This window comes from Poecilia mexicana, unplaced genomic scaffold (genome assembly GCF_051168715.1).
Source record: "Poecilia mexicana isolate PSO_F unplaced genomic scaffold, ASM5116871v1 scaffold_17, whole genome shotgun sequence".
NCBI classification, from domain to species: Eukaryota; Metazoa; Chordata; class Actinopteri; order Cyprinodontiformes; family Poeciliidae; genus Poecilia; species Poecilia mexicana.
Window position 1 is genome coordinate 21,248,273 of NW_028263386.1, and position 27,667 is coordinate 21,275,939.

General features: G+C 39.9%; 2 protein-coding genes across 5 annotated transcripts; both read right to left on the minus strand.

Annotated features, from left to right (window-relative positions):
• Nucleotides 1–450: 450 nt before the first annotated feature.
• LOC106932360 (D-serine dehydratase) lies at nt 451–5,264 on the minus strand. 3 transcript variants are annotated; one of them, XM_088014911.1, is made up of 10 exons: nt 5,134–5,264; nt 4,398–4,544; nt 4,098–4,227; nt 3,316–3,466; nt 2,735–2,915; nt 2,163–2,281; nt 1,947–2,073; nt 1,777–1,839; nt 1,587–1,692; nt 451–772 (listed from the first exon to the last, which is right to left on the minus strand). In XM_088014911.1, exons 1-10 carry the CDS (start codon nt 5,247–5,249, stop codon nt 683–685), a joined length of 1,230 nt encoding a protein of 409 aa, XP_087871037.1. In that variant the 5' UTR covers nt 5,250–5,264; the 3' UTR covers nt 451–682. The 3 variants fall into 3 exon arrangements, with proteins under 3 accessions (XP_087871037.1, XP_014866509.2, XP_087871036.1); XM_015011023.2 differs by having other exon boundaries at nt 4,398–4,560; nt 5,134–5,199; XM_088014910.1 differs by having other exon boundaries at nt 2,735–2,942; nt 4,398–4,560; nt 5,134–5,199.
• Nucleotides 5,265–9,231: 3,967 nt separating this feature from the next.
• col6a2 (collagen, type VI, alpha 2) lies at nt 9,232–27,665 on the minus strand. Of its 2 annotated transcripts, none has more exons than XM_015011021.2 (32): nt 27,433–27,665; nt 22,983–23,099; nt 22,799–22,899; nt 21,114–21,257; nt 19,117–19,485; nt 19,015–19,035; nt 18,860–18,925; nt 18,676–18,774; nt 18,560–18,586; nt 18,402–18,428; nt 18,263–18,307; nt 18,116–18,169; nt 17,976–18,038; nt 17,838–17,900; nt 17,707–17,760; nt 17,585–17,620; nt 17,431–17,493; nt 17,253–17,315; nt 17,065–17,127; nt 16,928–16,990; nt 16,797–16,847; nt 16,613–16,711; nt 16,472–16,534; nt 16,348–16,383; nt 16,217–16,262; nt 15,988–16,140; nt 15,807–15,901; nt 15,033–15,214; nt 14,746–14,924; nt 14,603–14,641; nt 10,779–11,113; nt 9,232–10,184 (listed from the first exon to the last, which is right to left on the minus strand). In XM_015011021.2, exons 2-32 carry the CDS (start codon nt 23,062–23,064, stop codon nt 9,918–9,920), a joined length of 3,048 nt encoding a protein of 1,015 aa, XP_014866507.2. In that variant the 5' UTR covers nt 23,065–23,099; nt 27,433–27,665; the 3' UTR covers nt 9,232–9,917. The 2 variants fall into 2 exon arrangements, with proteins under 2 accessions (XP_014866507.2, XP_014866505.2); XM_015011019.2 differs by lacking the exon at nt 27,433–27,665 and adding an exon at nt 23,241–23,759.
• Between the last annotated feature and the right edge of the window lie 2 nt (nt 27,666–27,667).

Below are 27,667 nucleotides of genomic sequence, written 5' to 3' on the forward strand. Positions count from 1 at the left end.
GTAATTAAATAATCATTTTTATTATTTCAAGCAAAATCTTAAAAACCCTCAGCTGATTTTAAGATTCTGCTTTAAAAGCTTGGATGCTTTTTATTTCATATTAAATTAATTGATTTTGCAGATTGAATTTAAAACATGAAATATAAACGAGTAAGGTCTTCTTTTTAAATATCACATATGCCCAAAATTTAAGTCTATTGAGTCTAATCTTACAGAATTATGCTTACTCATAACCATATTAAAATAATTCTCATCCGATTTTTTGTTTGACAAATTCAGCAATTCATGCTCGACTTAAGTGAAATGCAACAAATAAATAAATGTGTCCCTCCAGATGATAGAAGAGTTTCCACAGAGCTGTGTATTATAACAATACTGCATACTATAACATTCCTGCTTTTGCAATGCTATTACAAAAGCTGTAATGGCGTTGATGAAATAATCACAGAATTTTTACAACTCATTCTGATTTTGATTTATTAGAAATCAGACAGTATTCACCCCCACATTTCCACTTCCACTTCCAGGGCTTCCATTGCTGCTCACTGTGTTAGCTCACAAGTTTTATTTTTGCAATCTATCTACATAATAAGGAATGATGCAATATTCCCTCTCTTATAATCATACTTTTCTTTATATTGATTCATCTCCAGCTTCTTCAAGTGCACGTCTGGACATATGTTCACCACCCCCGGGTGGGTGTCCACTTTCCCATCAGGCGACCCTCAGAGTGCACATGGTACACAGGGTGCATCGCGGCCGCCGCACACGACTGCATAGAGAGAAGAAGACAATTAAACAGGAAGATGGTGCAAAGTGAAAATGTTTTGTTGTTTAAATTTATTTTCTAAAATGTATTTATCAAAAGGGGAAATGCATATTAACATAATAATGTAAGTACTCTTGAATAAGTCCCCAGTAAAACAACTAAGAAAAACAATGCATCATCAAGCACTCTAGAGCAGAAACAACCAACTGATAATACAAATCAAAGTGAAAAAAATAATCAAAAATTAAATAAAAAAAAATGGACCTGAATAAAAATAAGTACTAATCATAAAAATTATTTTTGATTCTTCAAATTTTACAATAAAACAACATTTTATGTAAATGGATTTAAAAATATTACAAAATCTTTGTTTTTAAAGGGTCAAACAAGATTTGTGGACCTATATAAGAAGGCGAACGTTGCTATTTTGTTTAACTCATCTCTGCTAAATGATAAGTGCAGTGGAGGTTTGTGATACGGGCTAAATGGACAGTTGCCTGGGGCACCAAATAACTAGAAAATAAAATATATTTTATCCGTTAATTGCCCTCTAATCAAGTTTGCTACTTCTTGTATCCATGTGTAGTGGAGTAAATGTTCCTTAGTTGCGGTTGAGTGCTGGGAAACTACATAACATCTGCTTTCTGCTACAAAAAAACAACCAAAACAAATAGAAAACAGATTATTGCTTGTATTTAAATTAGTTGGAGCGCTGCAGAAGGAGAGGGTAAAGTGTGTAGAACGTTTGAGGAAGTTTTACTTTACAGACTCAAGAAACCATTTTGATTATCAGTCACAACAGAGTAACAACACTAACATGATAGGGGATCAGTGTGAGCAGAGAGCCTATGGGGTATTTGCTGTAGTCCAGTGGACCTGAGATGGGCTCCACTCTCCCATGCTCTTGAGTCATAGACAACAACCTAGAAGAAAACATATTTAATTAGTTAACCTGCTACACATATTTTTAGTTTGGAGACCAGAAAGAAAGCAGAAACAGGTTTTACTTGAGGTCTGGGTGGCCTTCGATCATAGCGTATCCAGTGGGAAGCTTTCCAGCTCCGTCCAAACTGTGATGAACAATGTCAGAAAGTTACAGGACACATTTCCACCAGAAAAGGGGTCCAGTTTGCAGGTTCAAATGAAAGCAGCACAAAAGAGGGTCTCGTAAAGCCACCTGATTCCCGTCCATCCACAGTCGACCAAGAGCTGGTTTCTATGGGGACAGTGTCCTACGACCCTCGTCAAAACCCTCACAGCCACGTCTTCCAGACCGCACGAGCCAATCATAGACTGCTGGACGTCTAAAACCCAACAGAAATAATTTGTCCTCCAATGTTTTTTTGTTTGTTTGTTTTTCCAGCTGCCATGCACCGACGTGAATGTAACCCACCGTAGAAGACATAGTTTCCAGGATGCACCTCGCTCAGTTTTCCCATGTCTGAAACGGGATGACTGCAGGAGGGGGTGGAGCCGATGCTGGACTTGCAGCTGATGCCAACGGCCTTCAATCTGCCAGGTGAAAAAAAAACAAAAAAAACATTTGGTCAAAGAAGCTTTTATTATAACTACATTTAATAACAAATTGCTGCTGTAAGGGCTACTGGTGAAAGATTTGAAAGAAAATTCAAATAGCAAATACATAAAAATTAAAGGGTGTTTCCAGTTCAAATGTCTTAGTACACTTGAAATAAAACAAAACAACTTTCAAGTTACTTTTCAACAATATATTGAAGCTTGACTGATGTTAATAACTGCTTAATAATGATTTTTTTAAAAGTACGAGTTGTACCGGGTGATTATTTTGCTGGTAGCAAGACAGTGGGACTAGCACTCTTATCAATATTTTCTTTTTTTCTAACATTCAGCCCCACACAAACACATTCACACACACTCCTGCCACTCTTATTCAAGTCTTCCTAAATTCATATCAGTCTTAACCTCCATTTTAAACCCTTTGCTTACTTTTCCATGAACTGCAGCATAAAGCTGGTGGTTTCCTGGGCGACGGCCTGTATTTGCTCCACCCCTTTGCAGTTGTACGTGTTCCCACAGTGGGCATACACCCCAGTCAGCTCCACGCCATCTGCCTCAGCGACGGCCTGAGCCAGTTGAAGCGCCTCTGGCTCTGAGTGCAGGACGCCAGCTGCACCAAAGAGCAAACTCACAGTCGCTGAACGATCAGGAGCGATGGAGTTGTTGTTTTACTGCACAAACACTACATATTATCAAGTATTTTTGGTCTAGTTTATAGTGCAAATATCTTAAATAAGACAAAAGTAACTATTCAGGAAGATATAGGAAATTGTTTTAAGTAAATAATTCCTTAATATTGATTAAAAACAAGTCCACTGGAAGATTATGCCACGTACAATGAGACATTTTTCCCATAAGTGAAATAATCTCCCAATGGAACTAGAATTATTTACTACTTTTTGCTGAAAAGTCATTTATATTTCAAGTGTACAAAGATATTTGCACTAGAAACCAGACTAAAAAAAACTTCATAAGATTTTGCGTTTTTGCAGCGTACCCAGCATGCTCACCTCTCCCGTTGCCACAGTCGAGCTTGAGCCACACGTGCCACCGCCGGCCGCCTTTCAGTGGTCTCTTCCGGAGCCGCTCCAGCGCATCGGGATGATCGAGCAGAACTTGGAAAAGGTCCAGCCTCTCCGACAGAGCGGCACAGCGCTCTACCTACAAACGCAGATGTTTAGCAGGTGTTTCACAGAGCGGCTCTGCATGCCTTTTGAGACATAAATATTCAGATTATAATGAAATGATTGATTTGTTGACCCTAGAAATGTTCACAATATTTGTAGCGGCTAAAATCCTATATTTTAGGCTACTGGTGGTTGTTCTTGAAAGGCGTTGGTTTTCCGTGCGCTCAATTAAGATTCATGATGCCGATCTTCCGTTTGACATAAAATAAAGTCATTTATTTGTCAGAACAATGTCCATTGTCTTACTGTTTCCATTTATATCCATATAAATTCGACATCCATCCAAACCATGCACAGTAGAAAACTGTTTGCCTCTGCCTATTAACAACATCTGAACAGAATGATGCTTGACCTTAAATAACCCATCCCCCCATCAGACACTCAGAACTCAAAATTAAATACGTCCCCTGGTGGCGATAAACACCAGAAAGGATAAATGGCTCCTACAATATTCACAAGTCATTTTTATAAAGTGACGCTGTGTGTTTAAAACTCACAGAGGGAATAAAATGACAGACTGTGGCGAAAGGGAGTGTAAGTACTGCATTGCCGATAATAATAATAACTACAGTATAATGACATGTGGAAGCCTCATTAGAGAATACCTTGTCAAAGGGAAGAGAGTATGCATAGAGGATGTCATCAAAGCCATGGTCAGCATAGAAAGTGGCCTCTGCCAGGGTGGAAACCACAATGCACCTCCGGGATCCACCTGTCATGATGTCAGCACACTCACTGCAGAAAGGCACACACACGCACACACACACACACATACACGCACACACACACACACACACACACACACACACACACACACACACACACACACACACACACACACACATATTACAGCATCCCTGATGGAAACGTCGGCTTCATCAGTGTTAGGGAGCGCGGTCCCGTACAGGGTTTTGTGGGTCTTCATGTGCGGTCGGAGTTGGACTCCCAGCTGGTGGCAGCGCTCCATCATCCTCTTCGCGTTTCTCTTCACTTTGTCCACATCCACCACCAAAGCGGGGGTGCAGAGGGCCGAAAGGGGCTCCCCCTCCATACTGGAAGAACTGGAGACTTTGCAAGCAATTTAATTATGATGCATGGCTGCTTCAAGTAACATCGAGTCTTTGTTTAGATACAAAATAAATGAATACGTATTTCATAAAGAAATATGCTCACATGCGACTTTTTAAAATTTTCTCTGTTTTCATTTTCCTGTCTTTGCCCTGCCAGCATACCCAGGTGGGCCCCATATGGGTAAAATAAGGGCAGACCAGATGGGACCTATATGGGTTTGTCCGCGGGTTCCATGGTGGCCCCACATGGGTTTGCCCATGTAAGGGCCACAGCCCACATGGGCCCTACATGGGCAAACCCATGTGGGCTCACCGTGGAACCCGCGGACAAACCTATATGGGACCCATATGCCAGCCCACCTTTCCCCCATATGGGGCCACCTAGGCATGCTGGCAGGGTGATTGTGTAATATAGAACTTTGCTCCCTGGAAACTATCTTCTGTTCTTATGATTTTCAGAAGTTTTTATTAGTCTGCCAGCGGGCAGTGGGTAACTCTACACTTGAAGAAAATGCATCTGACCACACAAACAAAGGCGGGCCAATAACTGTGCAGAAAACAAAAGATTTACCTTTCAGAAGCAGAGATCTCTTTACACCGCTGTGTCACGAGAGTGTACTTCGCTACGGCGTCCCTTAAGGGCCAAAATGCGCTAACTTGACTCTTAAACGTTTGTAGTTCATTCATTTTGATTTCATGTCTCCATACACAGATTACTTCAATTATTGAATAAAATCAAAAATAATTACGACTGCATGTTTTGAATGGTAAAAATAGTTATTCTGGTATTCTATTTTAAATAAGTTTCTGTTTGAATAATTGTATGTAATAAAGTGATTGAAATGTAATTTTAAAACTGAAGAAATTCTTGAAAATATTATACTTTTCTTACTGGTTTTATTTTATTTGCATAACCCTTTCGGTAACACTTTATTCGACACGGTGTGCATAAGACTGACATAACACCTGACCTGACCATGAAGGAGTCTTTATGAACGTCTATGACATTTTGAGCTCACAGACACGAAGCAGGAAGAGGTGGGAGGGGTAACATCTTGGTTCGAGTGATATTTGAGAAAAAAAAACAAAAACAGGAAAGCTCCGTCGATAGCACCCGATGATATATGTTACCTGGCGCTTACTAAATCAAATCTAAAGGTGTTTTTGCCATAATCTGGATTGTGAGTGGATCAAGATGGCTAGTAGTAGTGACGGACTTTCAGAAGATGAAAATATGAATATAGGATGGTCTATGGTAGAAAAAAGAAGAGGAGGAGGTGGGAAAGATAAGGCTAAAAAGGGAATAAATGCTGGTAAAAGATCTCTTGAGGATGAGGAAGAAATAGCTGAGATAAGGAAGAAAATAATGATGGAAGATTTTAAAATGATATTAAAATTTAAGGCTGGACAGGATATGATTGGAGTAAGTCCTATCAGTTTGTCGAACGGATTAAAGAGAGCTATTGGAGATGTAAAACTAGCTAAAGTCTTAAGGGATGGAAGCCTACTTATCATTTGTAAAAATGCTGAACAAAAGAATAACGCTCTAAAACTAAAAATGGTGTGTAAGTAAAGAAGTGCTGGAAAGAAAGCTTGTGGAGGAAGAAAGAGGAGTAAAAGGAGTAATATCAGGGATTCCTGTAGGAGAAAACTTGGATGAACTAAAGAAAATAAAGGAGGAGAGATTAAAGGTATCAAACGACTACAGGCTTTTAAGAATGGGGAGAAAATGAGCTTTAATGTAAGAGCCTATATTCCACCTCCTCTCAGATGTTATAAATGTCAAAGATATGGACATACTGCAAACGTTTGTAAAGAGAAACAGAGATGTGGTAGATGTGGAGGCAAACATCCTTATGGTGAGTGTGGAAATAATCCTGTTAAATATTGTAACTGTGGAGAAAGTCATACAGCAGCATATGCAGGATGCATGGTAAGAAAAGAGGCAGCTGAAATTCAAAAAGTTAAAATTGATAAGAAAATTACTTATGCTGAAGCAGTAAGAGAGGTGAAGTATAATGATAATGCTCCAAAAACAAGTTATGAAAGGAATAAAGTGGTAGACAATAATCAGTGTAATATTACATTAGAAAAATGTATTCCTTTTTTTGCATATATCATAAATTGCTCAGAACAAGCAAAACCTAAAACTGAAAAAATAAAAATCATAGTAAAGGAAGCAATAAAATTCTTCAATGTCAAAGATTTATCTTGGGAAAAAATTCATGACGAACTGAGACGTGGTGAAAGATCATCTGAACCTGAGGCATCTCAAACTATCACATAATTCTAATATTACAATGGAACGCTTGCAGCCTAATAGCAAATGGTCAGGAATTTTAAGGCTTCATTAATAATATAAATACAAAACCAGATATAATATGCATTCAAGAAACATGGCTCAAATCATCGTTTCTGTTTAGTAGTTTAGTATTCATGGTTACTCTGTTCTGCCTAAAGACAGGATAAATGGGAATGGAGGAGGTTGTGCTATATTCTTAAAGGAAAACATAAAATTTATTCTTTACATTCAAAACGATATGACTTCATATTAGACTCAGGGTGATACAACACCCGAGATTTATGGTCACAATCTTTAAAAAAAACCTAAAAAAAATACCTTTATTATGTTTTAATAATAAAAAAATAATAATTTTTTTAAGACAAACCTTTGGGGAGATAAAGCCAGATACTATTTCCATTCATTAAAAAGGATTTTAACCAGTTTACCTTTAAGACCACATTTATACATTCAAAGTCAATAGCTTGTAAACCTCTATCTTTAAAGTCTTTTACCATATTTGCTTTCTTTAAATAGTGGACTCGATTTTTCCAGATAAAATTAAAGTTCAATTGATTTATAGCTTTAATATATTTGTTAGGAATGGCCATAGAATAGGCTGGGTATATGCATTGGGAAAGTGACTCCATTTTGGTTAAACAGGTTCTCCCAAACAGGGTCAGATCCTTTTGGAGCCATCTATTTAACTGAGATTTGCAATTCTGTATTGTGTTCTCTATGTTAACGGTTTCACTAAGTTTAGCATCTCTGGTTATTAAAATTCCAAGATAGTTAACTGAAGATTTAATGGGAATACTATAAGCTTATGTCAGATCAGAGCCATGAATCACCATCAGTTCACACTTCTGCAGGTTTAAGGTTAATCCTGATGCTTTGGAGAAAGTATTAAAAAACTCCAGAACTTTAGAGGTTTGGTCTAGAGACTCTTCAAAAAAAACCGGCATCATCAGCGAGTTGATTGATTATAATTTGGTCATCAAAAATCTTCAACTTAGGTATATTTGAGTTTTTTATTAAGATACTCATCACTTCAACGGCCAAGATGAAGAGAAAGAGGGAAATATTGCAACCCCGTTTTTCTCCCCTGTTAATGGTGAAACATGGAGACGTACCGTGTGGAAGTGCAACTGAACTTGTGGTGCCGTTATAAAAGCTTTCAATTATTCTACAAAAGTTAGGCCCAAATCCAAACAAGTGTAAAACTTTGAAAAGAAACCGATGCTCCAACAAGTCAAAGGCTTTGTAGAAGTCTGGGAAAAGAATGAAGCCTTTATCCTCAATCAGGTTACTGTACTCAAGTAAATCCTGCACCAGTCAGATGTTATTGTGTATAAATCGTTTGGACATAAAACCTGCCTCAGTTTCAGAAATAACATCCTTAGGACCAGTTTTTAATCTATTTGTGTAGATGTATGTCAATAGTTTATAATCACCGTTTAGAAGAGTAGTCGGACGATAGTCGTCTAGAACCTTGTTGTCTCTTCCTGGTTTTGGTATAAGGGTGATAAAGCCTTGCTTCATGCTGTGTGGAAGTGAATTATTACATAAGATCTTTTAACAAACCTGGAATATAAATTATCTTAGATAAACCCAGAAATGTCTATAGAACTTGTCTGTAAGACCATCAGGGCCGGGGATTTATCCAGTTTCAAGCACATGATGGCGCTGTCTAGTTCTTCCATATTAATGTCTTTGTCACAGTTTTCCTTGAAATCCTCAGAGATTTGAGGGACGAAGTCTTTGACTTGGTCTAGCAGAAGGTCGCAGTCTGGGGTTGAAAAGGAGGAGCGATAAAGGTTTTGATAAAAGTTGCTAATTTCTTTGGCAATTAGAATTTGGTCCGTACATTCATTGTTGTTAATAATAAAGGATTGAATGTGATTTTGAACTTGTCTTCTCTTTTCCAATCTGCAGAAGTATGAACTGTTTTTCTCCCCTTCCTCAATCCATTTAGCTCTGGACCTGACAAAAGCTCACCGGGCCTTTCTTTCGTAGATGGAATCTAATTTAGCTTGTAGAGTCAGGAGGTTATTTTTGTCAGCCTCAGTCCAAATATATTGGAAATAATACAATGGTACAACAATGCATCCTGCATTAATGCCCGCTGTATTTCAGAATTATGAAATAATTCAGCTATTGAGATGGAAGCCTGTAATTTGACTGATTATTGCTGGACTTTAAAGCTGTAAAGTTTTAAGAGCATCAAAACACATCTGGCTATTAAATTGTGTGCTCTACCGTCTCTCTCATAACAAGTCCTCTTTATCAAAACCTAGTTGTATTCATTTTATATTCTGAACCACTTCGCCAGGATGAAATACGAAATGGTAATACATTATAATGATGTTACAAATACAAAACACAGTGTTGGGGTCACACTTTGGTCTTTATTTGAACCTTCTAGACAGATTTGATTGATTCTCGGTCTGTTCCTGCTTGGCATTCATCTGGAAGATTTCTTAGTCAGAACAACATTTAGTTTATTTTTTTGTTGTTGTTTATCTCCAGAATAAATGACACAAATAACAGTACAATATGAATTTTTCAGAACATCCCAGATACTGTTTAGCACCATTAATGTAAATACTAACCTTTTCAAAGAAATAGTGTGTGTAAGTTTGGGTCAAAGAGAAAATGACAGAAAAGAGTTTGTTCCTGTAAGCTGAACATTATACAAAAAAACAGAAACAAACAAAAAAAAAAAGATGTAAAACCTGTAGTGTGCTTGGTTACTACTCAATAATCACAAATTTCTCCTGTGGCATACCTACTGTAGCAGTGCTGACAAGACGTGTAAATGGACACATTGGTTCTGGAAGTGTGTAAAGAGTCGGACCTGAATAGGCTCCTTTCAATTTTGCAAGCAAATTTTCTTCCCGAACACAACACAATATAGAGCCACCTCAGTGCTTTTTTTTTTATCCAGGAATGATAATGGTCACAGAGTTACATCTGGTGCCTCTGCGTGGGTTTTACATGTTAGACTGAAGGAGCTGGTCCCTCTGTCGTTCAATGGCTTCTAACGCTATTGTGCAGAGCACTGCAGTTCCTCACTAGCAAATCCAGCGGATGAAACGCTCAAAGAAAGCAGATTTGCCCAGCACGAAGAAGTCGTCGCCCCTAAAGATGGCAGATGAGTCTCCCATTGACACCTGGCGCAGCACCTCTTCGTCGGTGTCGCCTCCCAAAGCGATCACCGTGGGAACGCCTTCCACTCTCTTCATGGCCTGCACGCCCTCGTCCAGTTGGTCGGTGGAGGTTATTCCATCTGTGATGAAGACGAAGGCCAATTCAGCGTTGCGCCGGGATAGCCGTTGATTCTGCAAATGCGAAAGCGGGAGAGGGGGCTTAGCATTTGAGAAAAATTTAGCATTTGAGAAAGGCATTCGGGTCACGCATTTTGTAAAAATGTCGGGTCCAAACAGAAGAGAATTTACTGCAGCAATGACAGGATTCACCAGCTAGCAAATCATGTAGCTTTTAGCTGGTAGAAGAGACAATTTCCTTTTTTCCAAAGTCCAAGTCTAGTTTCTTGGCCTAGTAGTGCCATTGTAAACAGAAAAAAAAGTTTTCTGTCAAGTTTCTACCAAAAAAAACTCAAAGATTTTTAGATTCATCTTAGAAATGTACTAGACAAAACAAGGACATTTCTGAGATCCAAAAGTCAAAAATTTACAAATTTTTTTTGAATAATTTAGAGATTAATATCAGAAAATGGACTAAACAGGGATATTGTGAATTCACGCATAGAGTCCATATACTTAGGTGACACCAGGAACGTGTTTGAAGGCAACATGTAAGTGAATCACAACAGACAATACATTTGCACATCAGTAGGTAGACATGCCTACTGAAAATGATTGATTGTTAGACCCAATCCACTGTCATACCCTGTTTGTGTGAACGAACAGTACCTGTCTGATCACCAGGTTGTTTACAGCATAGATGATGGCGTTGCCCAAAGAGGACGAGGAGTCCAAATAGCTCACAGCTGCCAGCGAATCCACTATGACGGTGAGATTATGCGTGAGCGGGAACTCTTCTTTGTGGTCTCCCGTGCTGCCGAACTGCAGCAGAGCCAGACGGGCCTTGGTGTCATCGGTCGGGCCGTTGGCCAGGTTCAGGCGGCGGGCCACATTCTCGATGAACTCTTTGGCCCGGAGGTGGTTCTCCAGGCCCATCCTCTCCGAACCGTCTAACATGAAGATCACGTCCACCGGCCTCTGCACACAACTAGCCACAGCTGGCTCTGAAACAGACCCCCACGCACGCGCACACACACACACACACACACACACACACACGCACGCACACACACACAGCGTAGTGTTCAGTCAGCAACAGCTGGAGCGCAGATGTTCAAAAAATTAAGGCTGAGAAAATACAATAACATGCAACAACTCTTTACATGCTGGCGTCGATCAAGGCTATTAATGTTCAACAAAAACAGTGCTGTTTGAGTTTGCTCTGCCATTTTTTTTTTTTATTTCTTGCCAACACATAAGGATTGATTACATTTTGTTTTATTTATAACATTGTTCACATCTGATAGACGCAGTCACGGAGCTGGTAAAGTAACATTTGGTTAAAGCTACAAGGTGGTCAATTCTTTCTAGTCATCAGACTTCATAGACCAAGCCACATGCTGTAAAAGTCATGCACCAGCCAGGAGTATAATGTACAATATTTCCGTCTCTGTCCGAGCCAAGCACATCACCCAAACATACACATACAAAGGCCTCTGACTCATATACAAAATAATGTGAAATGTATTTATAGACCTGGTATTTTCCATGTGCAATTACTTGTAGCCACCATAAAACACTCACAGGGAATAAAAGTAAAGGCTGTAACCATGGATATGTGCAAAACAGCAAAAAAAAAAAAAAAAAAAGAGAAAAAAAGTAGGGAAACATTTCGAGTGATTCATAAAGCTCATGATTCACAGTGGAAATGAGGCTTCATCACAGGGCCACTGTGCAAAAGTAACATGAACGGGTCTACAGTCGACACCATCCATTTTAACTCAAAATAGCTTTTGACTAATATGCTAAAAAAAATAATAATAATATGTGTATGAAATTAACATGTTTCTCAGGGAGACAAAAAACGCGTTATGACTGCATGTTAGGGTCATTGTAAACGGATAAAAAGGAAGAGGAGGAAATTTTCGCTAAAAAGTCAAAAATTTTGACATTAGTCTCAAATGTGCAAATTTTTGAGATTGAAGCGGAAAATTTGCTATGAAAACAGACAATTTCTAGAAGTTTTCTTTTGAAATTTCTGATTTTGACATGTGGAAAATTCCTCTCACTCCCTAAGAAAAATCTGAAATTTTGAGATTAATCTCAGGATTTTGCTAGAAACAACTTGGAAATTTCTAAGTATCAAAAGGGGAAAAAATTTAGGAAATTTTAGATAAAAAAAAAAATTATTAGAAAATGTCAGTGTTTTTCTTTTGCTGGAAAATGACGTCTTTTTTTTTTTTTATCTACAACGGCCCTAATACACCGTCATAGGAGAGAGAGCCTAATTTACATTTTGAATTCTTTTTCTTCGTCACATTTGCACAAAAACACACAAGTTTGCTCTCAAAGCTTCATGCAGTTCATTTCATTGGCCTATAAATGTATTATTGCACCTTCAAAATAAAAAACAAAATGATTTAAACACAAATCAAGTCATTTTAGCAAGCTTATTATTAGTCAAGGTCATTGAGGCGAGGTAGCATGGTTAGCACTGTAGCACTAACAAAGCCCCAGGGCTTTCTCGGGGTCTCCCATAAGGTCGCCATAGACATATTTAAATGAGTCGATGAACAGCTTGGTCCACTGCTCCCTGTCCACTCCCTGGGAGAGTTTGGCTCTCTGGGCTGTGTACGCCATGGTTGCTATGCCAACCGGATACTGCTGCTTGTTCAGGTTGCTCAGCAGGCCGGCCACACTCTCCAGTGAGGTGGGGACTAAAAGGGGGCTGCCTTCTTCGGCCAGTGGCTTCCAGGGGGGCGGGGCTTCCCCCAGAGTGACGCCCCCTCCTGCAACAAGTGGGTGGAACAACATTGTGGGCAGGGCGTCCCACGAATGCATCAACAGAACCAGTTATGGCGCTGGAGGTACACCGAGTTGGTCTAAAACGAGTTAATCACATCTGAACAAGCATAAATGTGAGCAACGAAAGCAGACATGAGCATTGTTCCAAATGTTACGCTGGAAAAACAGAGGTGAAAAGTTTGCAGCTGTTCAATTTTCTGTTTTAAAGTTGAGAAACTTGAAATACCTTCAAATTCTGACAATAGTCCTGTAAACCCATTTTATTTCATCTTATGCCTTTTGAGGCCTAACAGGGCTGGCCAGAGGTATAAACAAACTTTAAACCAGGGGTCACCAACTTCAGTCCTTGAGGGCTACCATCCTGTAACTTTTAGATGCGTCTCTGCTCAAACACACCTGGGTCAAATAAACTGCTCGTTTCTAGCCTGTTGCAGAGAGAAATGAATGCTGAGGGAATTCAGACATTTTGGAGCAGAGGTGAATCTAAAAGTTGCAGGATGGCAGCCCTTGAGGACTGGAGTTGGTGACCCCTGCTTTAAACAAACAAACTATAAACAAACGGAGGGCTGGTTAGTGCCCTCTGCTGGTCTGAATGACCCTCAAGCTGCAGTATAAAAAAATTATTTTTTTACACATTTGTTGAAACTGTCGCTATGTCGTGACATTACGTATGAAACAGATAATGTATGAAAAAAAAATCAAGCTCCTCTGCCTTTTCCCAGTGCTAATTAGAAACAACCAATCAGAGCCAGGAGGAGGGTTTTATCGCTGTCAATCATGCCCATTGGCATGCCGCTCACCTTCCCATACTTCCCCCTGCTCTTGACTACCACTGCAGCTTCTCCTTGTCAACATAGCATGTCACGAATGCTAAGGCTAGTTAGCATAGCCACCGATGACGGCAGTCAAACGTTTTTTCTGTAACAATAAGTTGTTTCTCCACCATTCGCACATTCAGCAACGCGTTCATGAGGTTGATCCTTTTGCAGATTATCTATCTCATATTATACTGTCATGACATGGTGACAGTTTTAAGAAATATGTAAAAAAAAAAACATGTATTTTTATTAAAGTTACGAGCTGCAGCTTTAACGACACATTGGCAAACTAAACAGTTATACATGTATTAGATTCTTATAAATGAATTCAAAACGTAGAATTCACAAATATTAACTCATTAAACACAACAGAGTGATATTTTTGTTTTAATTTAGATGGCTATGGCTTATGTTAAATTAAAGCAAAACTTTTTTCTTAGATGAGCCACAAAAAGGCTGCGATTGTTCATATTGGTTTATTATTTTTTTCTACTAGGCATTTTCCCTCCACTCAACTTTCCATTAACGTACTTGGATACAACACTCCGTAGACTCTTTAGCAATGGCCTTTTCTGGTTTACCTTCTTTGAGGAGAGAGAAAAACAAGCAGTCTTCCCTACGATTAAGTAGGCCAAGAGTTCTGTGCTATGTCTAATACTTAACATTTCTGAGAAATTGAGTTTTCCATAATTATAAATGTTAACAGACATTGTAATATGTCACTCTGCATAATCGATCTTCAAAATACTGGCATTCCACGTAACAAACCAGAATCAGGCCTTCAAATGAAATGCTGGTCCAACCCTGCAAAAAAACAATCAAAAAACAAAAAACCCCATACCTAGAAGCATCGAATAAGACTGGTCTTACCTGATTTACATGGAAGATCAGGGCATATGATGACAGGATCTGAGAAAAAAATTAAACAATAACAAACAGTTTATAGATTATCATTGAACTCTCCACTAAGTAGACATGCAGTACATACAGTACTGATCTGCTGTGTGATTTACCAGGGCAGAGCACGGTCTCAATCTTGTCAATGAATTCCTCCGCCACCAGGTCTGCGAATCGCCTCATTCCCATCACTCTGCCCTCCTTCTGGCAGGCAATGCTCTGCAGACTCTCGTTCTCCTCGACCTGCTCAAACATGTCCCCGATGCCGATGGCACTCACGTCGACGCCCGGGTGACTGTCCACGCGGATCGATACGGACAAAAACAAAAACAAGCTCTGAGATAAGGCTCTTTTTGCGCAACGTCACAGTCCCACATTTTAAGACACAGAACAGCAGTCGCACTTGCACAGATATGGCAGCAGTCTGTCGTCGTCTCTTGGGTCAAAGCGACCGTCTGTAATCACGACCACCGTGACGTTGGCTTTGGCTCGGCGGCTGTCCCTGATCAGGTGGTCGTAGGCAAACTTAAGAGCAGATGGAGTCCAGGTTCCTCCTGCGATCCACTCTAACCGCTTCACAGCTTCCTGGACAGGAAGGGGGAAGAGGATGGTGGCAATGGATTTGTTAAAAATGGACACAAAAAGCCACATAATGTATATCTACGACAATATTTCTGAATTGCAATTTTTAGCTTTAGTACTTGTTTAGTAAGGTAACGTGTGCTTATATCCCTATCTGCCTCATAAGGGGCCTCAGAGGTTTTGATGCATAGAATCCAGTTCCAAATGTATGGAAATACAGGATGATACTGGGTGATACTTAAGACAACATCTCCTCCAAGCAGATACGGAATATTTTAGATGGTTTGTGAAATAGCTTAAAAAGTTTTGAGCAGTTTCTAGTGCAGATGAGTCCAAGTGTTGTTGGAGCGTTCAGTAACACATCAAGTATAAATAGCACCAAAGCAAAAAATCAAAAGCAGGGTGTCCTTGAAGACAAAGTAGAGAGATACATGAATCTGGTGTCAGATCTGATCTCTGTTTAACTTCCTTCAGCCATATGTGAAAATAGACCTGATCAGCTCATACGGCCAACAGGATGGAAGAGCCATCTGCTAAATATAAACTTTTCTGTAATGTATGTCAGTGTTTTTTTCTGTTCCAGTGTTGGTGAAACCTTAAATGCCGTCAGTGAGTTGATGTTGCTGTCATTGAGATTGATTGCTTGGAAGGTCCCATTGTGGCTGTACTGCACCACACCGACCCTTGTGCCTGTGAAAGCAGAGGGCCTTCTTGTTAGAGTGCTTCAATTCACAATCACTTTTGGAAGTGTTGGCATTGCACTTTGACATCTGAACCTGTTTCGGACTGTGGGTCCTTGGCAAAAGATCCCAATCTGTTGATGGTGTTGATGACAAAGTTCTTTTCCAGGGTGAAGTTGGTGAGTCCCACAGACTCTGAGCTGTCAATGACAAAGACGATATCCAGGGCCCCGCAGCGTTTCTCGCAGTCTGGAGATTTAAAAATAATGCAACCAATAAGTAATAAACATAAAACAGAGGTTAGATGCTTCTACACTAAACTCACCACAGCAGCCACACGTCTCTCTGATGTAGTTCATGACATCACATTCCTGCGGGCGAAAACACAATCATGACCTTTAAAACCTCTGAGTTTGTTTCATTCACTGATAAAACTGTAATTAGATGTGTTCTCACAGTAAGCCCGGGATCTCCCTCTGGACCTGGATCTCCCTGTCGAGGAAGACAACTTAAATTTACCTTTGGAATCTGTTTTGCTAAGAATACCACTCTAGGTGCCTAACGTCATTTGTTGACTTACATCTCGACCAGGACCTCCTCTGGGTCCTCTTAGCCCTGGTTCCCCTGTGGGCCCTGGTTCACCCTGATGAAGGCAAAGGGCTCACTTAGCTGAGATGCTAAGTAAAACATTATCCATAAATGCATCTTTGAAGTTACTTACTGGCTCTCCTGGAGTTCCTTTATTTCCAGGATCTCCCTTCTGACCACAGTCTCCTCTGCTGCCAGGGGGTCCACGCTTGCCCGGGTCTCCTCTTTCGCCCTACAAATGAGCAGAGACAATCCATGTCAATTGAAGCAACTTGACAACAAAAGGCTGAAGATCTCCAAGTGCCTATGTCTCGTACTGGATCTCCTCTTGGTCCAGGATAGCTAAAGCCAGGTCTTCCAGGATCTCCCTGCCAAGAAAGTAAAAACGCGTATGAAGTAAACAGAGAATGACATTACTGTGGACAAAGACAAATCTACTGCTGGTAACCTTTGGTCCAGGCTGCCCAGGCTCTCCTCTTGGTCCCATATCACCAGGGTCTCCTCTGGTGCCCTAAAGTTCAAACAGCGTCAGACGGCATCTCGGGATTTCTTGAGATGATTCGTCAAATGCAGCTTTTAACCTACGTTTTTTCCAGGCTCCCCTGAAGCTCCTGGTGGTCCTCTAGGTCCTGGCAAGCCAGTGTCTCCCTGTTTAGATAAAACACAACGGAAGTTACATTGAAAGTTAAAGTATATTAATGAGACATTGAAAGTTAAAGTATATTAATGAGGATATACCGTTGACCTTCATCTAATAAAATGGGTCTTTCTACCTTTGCACCTTTGCTTCCTGGTTCTCCAGGGACTCCTCTCAAGCCCTCTGGTCCCATTTCGCCCTGAAATGATATCACATCGGTCTTCATCTGGATGCTGCAATATGGGAGGAAAGTTCTACAAAAATCCTTAGAAACTCTGTAGAAAGTTCTTACAAATGGGTGTGTGAACACCTACCTTCTCTCCCTTGGTACCATCTGGTCCAGGTTCACCTTTGGGCCCATAATCTCCTCTTCTTCCCTAAAAAACCCCCCCAAAAGCCAAGAAGGCCATCAGGCTTTGCAAAGACAGAACATGCACAAAAATATCTGAATATTCTGGATACTCTTACTTCCTCGCCTCGTTTTCCAGGACTTCCAGGGATTCCCTAGAAAACAAAACATGTACAGATCAACCATTCATTGCATTGGACAGTTTGGGTTTGAATGGACTCATCTGTCCTAATCATCTTACAGAGGCTCCTTTAGTTCCAGGAACGCCAGGTGACCCATTACTTCCTCTTTCTCCCTGCAAATGAAACATCAGAGTTTAACCTATTAGCTGAAACAGAAAACATCTGCTTTCTCTGTCCATTTCTGGTTTACCTGTGATCCATCTTCTCCAGGCGGGCCAGGGGGACCGGCTCTTCCTGGGCGCCCAGGGTCACCCTGGAAACAATGAGGCAGTTTTTAACAGTGACCTGCAAGAGTGAGAGGTAAGGGTTTTACAACCAAATGTGTTACCTTCTCCCCATCAGTTCCTGGAGGACCACGTTCGCCGACATCTCCTGGATGACCATCGGGACCCTGGAAACCATTTGATTCTGATCATAAATTGACTATAAAGACGCTCAAATGGCCTTCGATGATGATAAGTGTCATACTCTGTCGCCTGGGTCTCCTTTGCAGCCTGGGGCACCAATCCGTCCAAGTTTTCCCTGAAAGTAGGGAAAAGTTGCAAAATATGTGTGTCACCAAAGAACTCTAGAGGTAGTTTTAAAAGATTACAAGCTCTGTGGTAAAAACTTTACCTTTTGTCCATCGGTTCCGTTACGTCCTGGAATACCAGCTACACCCTATTGGCAATAAACAGACCTGGTTAGAGAAACTGAGACTGGTTGAAAACCAGTACTAATAGGTAACAAGTTTGAAATCATCAACCAAACCTACCTTTTTGCCCTGAGTTCCAATCTCCCCCTGTATTCAGACAGATTGAAAAAAATGCTTATCAATTATTATTATTATAGCATCAACAGAGTGAATCCTGAACACCTTTATCAGAGCAAGAAGATCTTTTGAATCCCCACAAAACCAAGTTGAAGTCTCACCTTCTCGCCTTTTGAACCAGGTTCACCCTATGAAGAGAGGAAAAAGGAAAACCACTTCATAAAATGTTAGTACTCGTCAAAGCTCAGTTAAAATCCAGTTGGTGAGACCCTCCCACCTTGATACCAGGCTGACCAATGGGACCTTCAATGCCGGGGTCTCCTGGGCGACCTCTTTCACCCTTTAGTCCTGCTTCACCGTTGTCTCCTTTAGCTCCCTGGTCAACAAGTTAAAACATGATCAGCGAAGGAAAGCGGCTGAAATATGTCGAGATCATGTGAGTGTGTATGTGGAAAACTCACTTTCTGTCCTCTGTGCCCTTTTGGACCAGGTTGCCCTTTTGTCTCCAGGCACGACACATTATAACACTAGTGACGCAAAAATAAAGTGGTGAGTGAGAACGTAACTGCCTACTTTAGATATTTCAAAGATAGTACTAGTAACAGTCCAGTCTTACGTCTACGAATGCCATATGTCTCTGTAAAGAAGAAGAAGAAACTGTCAGGCCAAGAGGTAAAAACAATTAAGTTTAATGTGTAAACGTATGTTTGAGCATTACCATTGTCTTGATAATGCGGTCAATCGTTGCAGTGTGTATGATTGGTCTGCCCTTGCTAAGGTCCACAGCCATGAAGTCGTCCCTGAAGACCGACGCCGGGGAGTTGGCAATCTCTTTCAGTCCCGTCTCCTCGATGTTCGTCGATGCCGCCACGGCAAACACCCTGATGCCCTTATCACGCGCGTCTTCCGCCGAGACCTTGATGCCCCCACACGGGTTTCCAGTCACATGGCCGTCAGTGATGACCACAGCGAACCGCAGGGGTGTGACACTTGAAGCGGGTCCAAGCAGCATCTCCTCGGACATTCTTCGGAGAGCGCAGTCGATGTACGTCCCTTTTCCAAGGTACTTCTCAATTCTCACAAGAGACTGGAAAGATAAACAAGCGGATCATCACAAGGTGGAAAAACCTTTGGTGTTATATAGACAGGTTGTGCCCTGAGTATTTCAGAAACTACTAATCTACTGGGATCTTCATGTTGACAGAGAATGGAGCAAACAAAGGAAATTATCCAAGGTGCAGAAGAGGGGCAGACTGATTTCAAATGATTGGAGTGCAAAATGAGCTTAAATATCCAATCATTATAACGAAGATGTTTTCACTACCAATTCAGAATGCAAAACACATTCAGAATGCAAAACACATTGAACCTTGAAGCGGAAAGGCATGGCAACAGAGAGCCTTGAAAGGAGATCTTTCAAGGCTCCTGTCAGCTAAGAACAGGAAACTGGGGTTAAAATGTCCACAGGCTCACTAAAATTGGCTAATAATTATAAATCTTAGCTTTAAATACAACATTCCTGTAGGTAGGGTCAGACTGTGGAGTAAACAGAATGACAGCAGGGGTCCATCCTGGGTTATATCAGCTGGAGTGATGTGGAGGATTATGCCTTGAGACACTTTGGGTCGGTTAGCATGAACTAAAAGTTGAAATGTTGTTGCTGCTGAGAATATCCACCTGAAATCATTAAATCATCTCATTTAACATGATAATAAGTTCAACGTACTCCAACAACCTCCATTCCTGCTAATGCTACTCATCTCAAATATCTTTTTTAAACACAATCAAGGAATAAAACCATCTTTCAAACATGCAATCACTAAAGCTGCACAATATATCGCAAATATAACGTCATCACAATACCAGTGTGTACAAAGTTCATAAAGCACAGGACTGCTTGGACTGCAATAATTTTTGGTTAATATATCCCAAACTTGAATTTTACATGCTAATGTAGCATTTAGCTAGTTGAACATATGGCAATAGGTGCCCAAAATGCTAACAGCTATGAAGTGATGGAAGCACAAACGAGAGCAAATTTTATCATTGCAATATTCACCGATATTATCGCTACATTTTCTAATATCACGCAGCCCTAACAACCACCAATGAATAATTTTTTGCATTATTATTATTTAACCTTTACTTAAACAACAAAGTGCTTAAAAACAACACAATACCTTTTGCAAGGGAGAACTCGGCTAGGCCATACACAGATTTGTGAAAGGAAACTTTTCCTGAGTTTGGCTATAGATCACCAGCTGCATATGTAATTGTAGGTTGTTGTAAGAATAGTACGGAAATATGTTCAAAAGTTCATGACCTCTGAGAACTTTGAACTGAACAGAGCATTTTATAACATGGAAGATCAAACAAATGTAAATTGGGTGGTTAGCTTAGCCAGCTGTAACATCAAACAAACGTGAATTTTAATATGAAGTCTGAGAGGGCTCCAAGCTAATGAACAAAATGATTTATTATTTGTGATCACAAATATTCAAACTTGATAAAACACACAAGATGCTGCTTTGGCATAAGTTAAGAATAACTTTAAATGTTGACATCAGCAACATCTGTGTTTACCTGAAGCTTCAACATGGATGCAGTTAATAGGCCACATTAACACAACACGTCTTTCTAACGTTTAAACAAATATGAATGGGGATTTGTGGAACAGGCCTGTGTGAGTTCGTGTGTGCGTATTGTAGGTCTTACAGAGAGGAACGGGTCCTTTCCTTGGATGGGGCTGAAAACCTCCTGTGTCTGGGAGAAGTGCAGTCCGCCGATAGCCCAGGTGATTGGAACAGCGTTCCGGATTTCTTCATCTTTCAATCGCTGCACAAACTGCTCCGTGAATGACTACGGAAAAGGAGCGACAGAAAACATCATACTACATACAGTACAGGGTGAAAAAAGTGAACAACGTTTCTTTAATGCCTCAAAGAAAGTGGGTGAAAATGAAACGCATAACATGACTTCTACAGCTTACGAGAATCCGCCTCTGTGCTGATTTTAGTGTCATTCTTTTGGGAACAAGTACGTTTGATTTAGCAGAAAACTCACATGTCACAGTTGGGATTTACTCACTTGAAAACAGAAATCTGAAAGTGTATCATTAATTAGTTCACTATTATTAAGATGTGTACAAAACTAATCCCAGGCAGGGATTCAAAACCAGGACTTTCTTGCTGCAAGCTAACATTTGCTGCCAACTGTGGCATGATGGCAGTTTTCAGTGTCTATTTTTCAACAAACTATTTATACTGGAAAATCTGTCCTATTCCTTTGTGCCTGCCTTCAAAAGCCTGTCAAGTATGTGTGATGACATTCATAAGTCAGAAAATGAAATTAAAGCAGTTTCGCAGCAGCACGGCTGTATCTGCTGAGAGAGTAATACATAAAAAGATTGCAAAAACAGGAACTGTGGCAAACAACGTGGAATGACAGCTGCGAGGAGGAAGGACACAGAGGTCAAAAAAATCTTTATTACTCACTGTTAAGAAATCTGGAGACAACATTTAGAGTGTGATACTGAATCTGGAAGATGAATTTACTCTGAGGCTTTCACGTTATCTACAAGGATACTAAAAGTTGTGCTTTTGTAAAGCTGAGCGAAAAGATGAAATTACTTAGAGATAAGGACGCAAACAAGAATTTGGCTTCCAAACATTTATTGTGGTATATCAAGTTTTTACGTTGGTTCATGAAGTAAACCAAAGTAACTGAGTGAGCACTGCTCACTGGTATGGTAGAAAAAGCAGTGCCTGTGAACAATTTTTGTCTTTTTTTTTTTTTTCATTTCCTCGACTGAATTTATTCAGATTCTCAACAACTTAACGAATCAACGTGACTGCTTCTGATGAGGATTTTGAAATTTTGTTTTTTTAAAAAACAATTTTTCATTTCACTGACTGAAAATATGGACAAGTTTGAATTTTCAGTTCATTTTTTTGTTGTTTTTAAAGGAATGGCATGTTTTCTTGTCTTTGCCATTTTGAAGAACTGCTGAGGGAATTTGACCTCTGTGCGTTTCATAGATAACATTTGGATTTATTTATATAAAATAATGCCTATCAATGTTCAATGCCCGGTCTAATTAATTATTTAGCAGAAAAATGTTGGATCATTTTGACAATTAATTAACTAGCACAAATTACTAATCAAATATTTACCATGGCAACCTTGATATCTCTATGGTCAATATGCCACATTTCTACACAAGGATTCAACTCCCAGCTGAACTACATTAGAGTCTGGATTAGCTTATGCATAAAGCAGTATATTAAACTGTGATAATTTCACAGCGACAAAATCTTCCTATCTGTGACTAAACTTTATTAACCATCAGAACTGTGTCCTCTCAGTTCGTCGCTCTGTAAAACAGTGGGTAAAAGACGAACCCGGATGCTTTTCACCAACGCTCCAGGGGGCGACTCCTGCAGCGCGATGGTCTCAGATGTGTCTATGGTGAAGTACAGGTGTATGGGACATTCTCTCCTCTCTGAAAGAAGCACACCAGCGGATGTGGTTAAAACGTGCTTGTTGTTGCACTGTTACTGTTGCCGCGGAGATGGTGGCACTCACGATTGCAGTCTGCTTTCTCGGCGTGAGTCAGGGCTCCGAGGAGAAGGCAGAGCACGACGGTCTCCAACGCCAGCATCATCATCTTCTTTTTTTTTTAAATTCTTCTTCTTCTTCTGTCTAAAACAAAGAAAAAGGAAAAAAAAAAGAAATAAGGCACACCACATGAGCTGACACAAACGTTGCTGCTCTTTCCATGCTGGCAACGTGTTAAAATGTAAAGTGTTAGGAGCAAACTGATAAAATAAAAATTAAACTTGCATTGTTTCCATCTTGGAGCGTTAATTTGTTGTCTATGAAATTCTGAACACAATTTCATCTATTCTCCAAACCAACTGTTTCAGATTAAAAATCCAGCAAACAATGGCAATGTTTTTTGCAGAGTGAAAAAAATGGCTGCCAAACAATTAGTTACATTAATGATATCATTGAACACTAGTAAAACAGAGTTTAAATTAAAGCCTTAAATGAGAAGCAGCTACCAAACTTCAGCAATAAACTGTAGAAATGCACTCAGCGTCCTGCTTTCAGGTTAGGAAAATATTATTTTCAGGCTGTTTACACAAAAGTAAACTGATTACAGCTACATATTTTGATGAATTTGATTATGTATCCAGCGATAGGCCTCATATTTAGTTTTTAGTCAGTTGATTTCTAAAGTCTACAGATCCTAGAGGATTTCATCTCTGTCACAGTCAGATTAACCTGTACACTATGGCCTTGGACAGTGTTTCCCCAACCCTGGTCTTTAAGACACACTGCTCTGCATGTTTTAGATGTCTCCCTCCTCTAACACACCTGATTTAGATTATTGTAGTTCAGTAAAAGCCTGTTGACCAGCCGTCAATTGAAATCATGTGTGCTGAATCAAGGAAACACCTAAAACATTAAGGGCAGCCTTGAGGGGCAGGCTTGGAAATGGTTTGTATTACTTATCTGCATATCCAGTCAATAATTGATGTACACGTTGAAGCTGGTATGTAATTTGTTTCTGCCAAATCTATTTAAGTCTTCTCTTAAGGAAGACCATGAATCTCTAAAACATGTAAACTGGTAAAATGTGTGCTGGATGTTTTTGAGATTTTTTTAAATCACTCAAACATTTACAATATATTTTCAGTATTTTTGTTTAGGATTTTTTTGTATCAGGACCGCTTTCAGGATGTTGTAAAGTCTTAAATTCATGTGTCTAAAAGTAAAGCCTTAAAATGTCTTAAATTCATTTTTTTAAGTGCCTTCATGGCTGCAGCCCTATAGTCACCTGTCTTCCTTATCTTTGTTTCTTTTTCTTTGGATGGGTTGTACTGAAATAAATTGTCATGCTTCTATGTAACAATAAAAGCATTCTGATTCTGAAAAACAAGTAAGTTGGTCTTATGTTTTTCACAGGTTTTAAATGTTGTCTTGGCAGAACTATTTAATTTCATATAATCTGTTTTGAATCACATGAAGACATCTTCATTGTATTCTGTGACTCAAGGCTATTGATAATCCACTGCTAACATAATGGTGCTTGCTAGCTAGCTAGCTAGCACCAGTATGTTAGCTAGCTTTGTCTTTCTTGTGTCTGTAGCCTAAAGGCCAAATGCAAATCTATTGCCAGTTGGTTAGACAAAGTTTGTTCATTTCTGTGGAGATACAGGTTTTAAATTACATTCATAGTGGCCTTAAAAAGTCTTAAATTTGAGTTGGCGAAAACTGCAGAAACCCTGGCTTTACATTGAGGCAGCCACGAGAAGCAAAAAACTAAAGCGGACTCGCGCACCTGGACTGGATGAATCTACCCTGATCACAAATTCTTTTAAACAGTTTGTATAGATAGAAAAAGCTGTAATAAAAATATTTATCCCTCCACAGACTTATCCTTTTTTTCCATCCACTCTTAATATTTCAGATCATCAAACTAATTGCAATATGAGACAAAGACAACCGAAGTACATATAAAAAGGCAGTTTTTAAGTAGCTAAACAAAACGTAGCTGCCCCTAGCATTGTGCTAACGAGCAACTAGACACATTTTAGGCCACTCTTCTATGTAGAATGGTTTTAATATTCCCAGTTGGGAGGAGTTTGGAATGAATCTGGGCCATGCAGCAGCAGCAACAAGACCAGTCACAACTAAATTTTTGTTTTTGTTTAGCCAATCAGAGGTGGACACAGGGTTACTTGGTTGTTCACTCATGAACACCATGAGTTTGATCATGGTGTTCATGTACGATTCATAGTTCCAACAAATACGTAAAGTAACTCAGTAGTCCAGGTCCAGAAGCAGCAAATGAGCACCAGATCATCACACTACCGTCGCGGTGTTTCGACTGACCTTTTTCTGAAACTCTGTATGTTTTATATCAGATATAACTGAACATACACTTTCCAAAAGGGTCCAGTTTTTTTTCTCATTAGTCCTCAGAATATTTTCCACAAATGTCTTGAGGATCATTGAGAGATTTGTGGCAAATGTGGATAAAAAAAAACTGTGGTTTTGTTCTTGGAACTCTATCACGGAACACGAACTCTGACCTTCTCTGAGGAACATGAGCCCTGCACTGGATTAGATGTTACTTTTATTCTCCTCTGGATGAATCACTAATGAACTCCTGGAGTGATTTTGGAAGGACAGCCATTCCTTTAAGACTCACTGCTCTATAGATAATGGCTCCCATTGTGATTCACTGGAGTCTCAAACATTTTAAATGGCTTATTAACCATTTTTAGGCTGGAAAAAAAAGGCCAATGTTTCTTAACTGTGCATGAATTTCTATCTTCATGTTATCCAACAAGTTATATTTAAGTGATCATCATTCAAAATCTGTGTTTCTTTTTTGTATTTACTCAGGTTCTTTTTGCCTGACACCAAAATCTGTTTGATAATCTGAAACATTTAAGTTTAATAAAATAAAGAAAGAGAGTAGAAGAAGGGCCCCCAGGTGAGATTATTGAAAGAACCTCCACTGCCTCTGGGGAAATCAGTTTGGACCATTAACAAAAAAGTTTTCTCTCCAAACTTTCTGCCATGAGGGCCAAAGCCTTAAAAATGGTAAATGTTGCATTAAAACTAACCTTTCGTACTTATCTGCTTGGTAATAATTTAAAATCTTTCAATTTGATCAAAGAGAAGAAAATAGTTGGATTTTTGTCGAAAATGAATCTGTGAATCATTGCAGATATAAAACATTTAAAAAAAGTCCACAGTTTCACAATTTTTGGCAGGTTGATTGTTTTCTTACTTTGAAAAGAAGAAAAATTTACTTTTGGGAAAAAGTAGGCCGATGTTTGTGCTTCTAGTTGCTTCAAAATTAAAATGAATGCAAAAATGTTGCCCTAAAAAATGTCCATCTGCATCAACCACCTATGACCTATGTCAGATTTGCTCCTGTCTCGAGCAAAATCCTACAGAGGGCCGCAAATGGCCCCCAGGCTGCACTTTGGACACCCCTGCACTAGATACAAGAAATATTGTTTCGTTGCACAGATAATCACACAAAATCAAATTAGCACAAACTACAAATTGGTTAGCTTGGCGGTGCAGCCACACAATGATCACTTTGAAAAGGTGGTTGTTTCCTGGACAGCTGCACTTGGATAAAGTCTGTATCAGTTGAAAGAGTGAACGGATGTGTCTTTGGGTGTTTGTATCTTAGCTTCCTACCAAATCCTGAACCATTTGTGACCCAAAGGTTGAAACATCACGTGCAGCGTCCTTTAATACCACAAAAAGTCCAAACTAAGTGCTGCTGGGGAGCAGAAATAACATGTAAACAATTATCCTCCTGTGTCCCTCTTATTTGTCACTCAGCACAAATCTGAGCAACTTACAGCAAGTAAGTGACAATCACTGAGTTTATGCAATTTACAAAAACCTCAAAACCCTCACGAAAAACAAAATGTCTGCCACTTTAGAGCGAGAAAACACAGGATAATTATCTATCCAGCTTCGAGGATCTTTAATTAAACAACCTACGAACTGATCCTAAACGTTTGAGCCCACATGGAAAGAAATAATCACTTTCCACAAGTTTTCCAAAGGAAGTTTTCTTACTCATCATTCTTAGCTCTCCTTTAATTGTGTTTTAATTGTCGACTGACAGATTAAGGGGCCACGCGCTTTGCTGTGGCGCCCTCTCGCGGACAGAAAACAACGCAGTGGAGAGGAGTCGCTCCTGCAAATGTTTTCACTCTTCTCCAAGGAGCCTAATCCAGTCACCTCACTTTGCAAGTGAAAATCACGCACACACAAAAATGCAATCAAGAGAGCAGAGCGAGACACTAAGCTTCAAGAAAGTTTGGAAGTTTTCAGAGGACGTGGATGCTCAGATCAAACTTTAATCAAGCATAAGTTTTGGGTTACATTTCATTAAGAAGCAAAAAGAAGAAGAGACAAATTCGTTCAGATACAGTAAGAGTAAAGACAACCACGTCTGGAGAGCTGTCGTGCGTAAAAGAGCGCAGCTTACCTGGACTCTTGGGCACTTCAAACTTTTACGCAGCGGGGGCCCGCTAAGCTGGTTATGTCCTCATCTCCACAGAAGGGAAAAGGGGGGGAATTCGGGAGGACAACGCGGGAAAGAAAAGCTACGAGATGTGCGCTTACTTCCCGCAGCAGAGAGCCGTCTTCTCGCCCTGCCGTCCCGGTCCAAGCCCCAGCCAAAAAAAAAAAAAAGTCCTGATCCCTCCTCCGTGGAGTGCGCG

Bases quoted from the DNA above. Each gene is read 5' to 3' on its own strand.
- LOC106932360 (XM_088014911.1), bottom strand. From the start codon at position 5,249: ATGAATGAACTACAAACGTTTAAGAGTCAAGTTAGCGCATTTTGGCCC. The intron at 2,074-2,162 runs GTGGGTTACATT...GTTGGGTTTTAG, and splicing joins TGGAAACTATGTCTTCTACG to ACGTCCAGCAGTCTATGATT. The intron at 1,693-1,776 runs GTAAAACCTGTT...GTTTTCTTCTAG, and splicing joins GAAGGCCACCCAGACCTCAA to GTTGTTGTCTATGACTCAAG.
- col6a2 (XM_015011021.2), bottom strand. From the start codon at position 23,064: ATGATGATGCTGGCGTTGGAGACCGTCGTGCTCTGCCTTCTCCTCGGA. The intron at 17,621-17,706 runs GTAAGATGATTA...TTTGTTTTCTAG, and splicing joins CTGGAACTAAAGGAGCCTCT to GGAATCCCTGGAAGTCCTGG. The intron at 16,991-17,064 runs GTAGGTTAAAAG...TTTGAACTTTAG, and splicing joins CAGGGGAGCCTGGAAAAAAC to GGCACCAGAGGAGACCCTGG.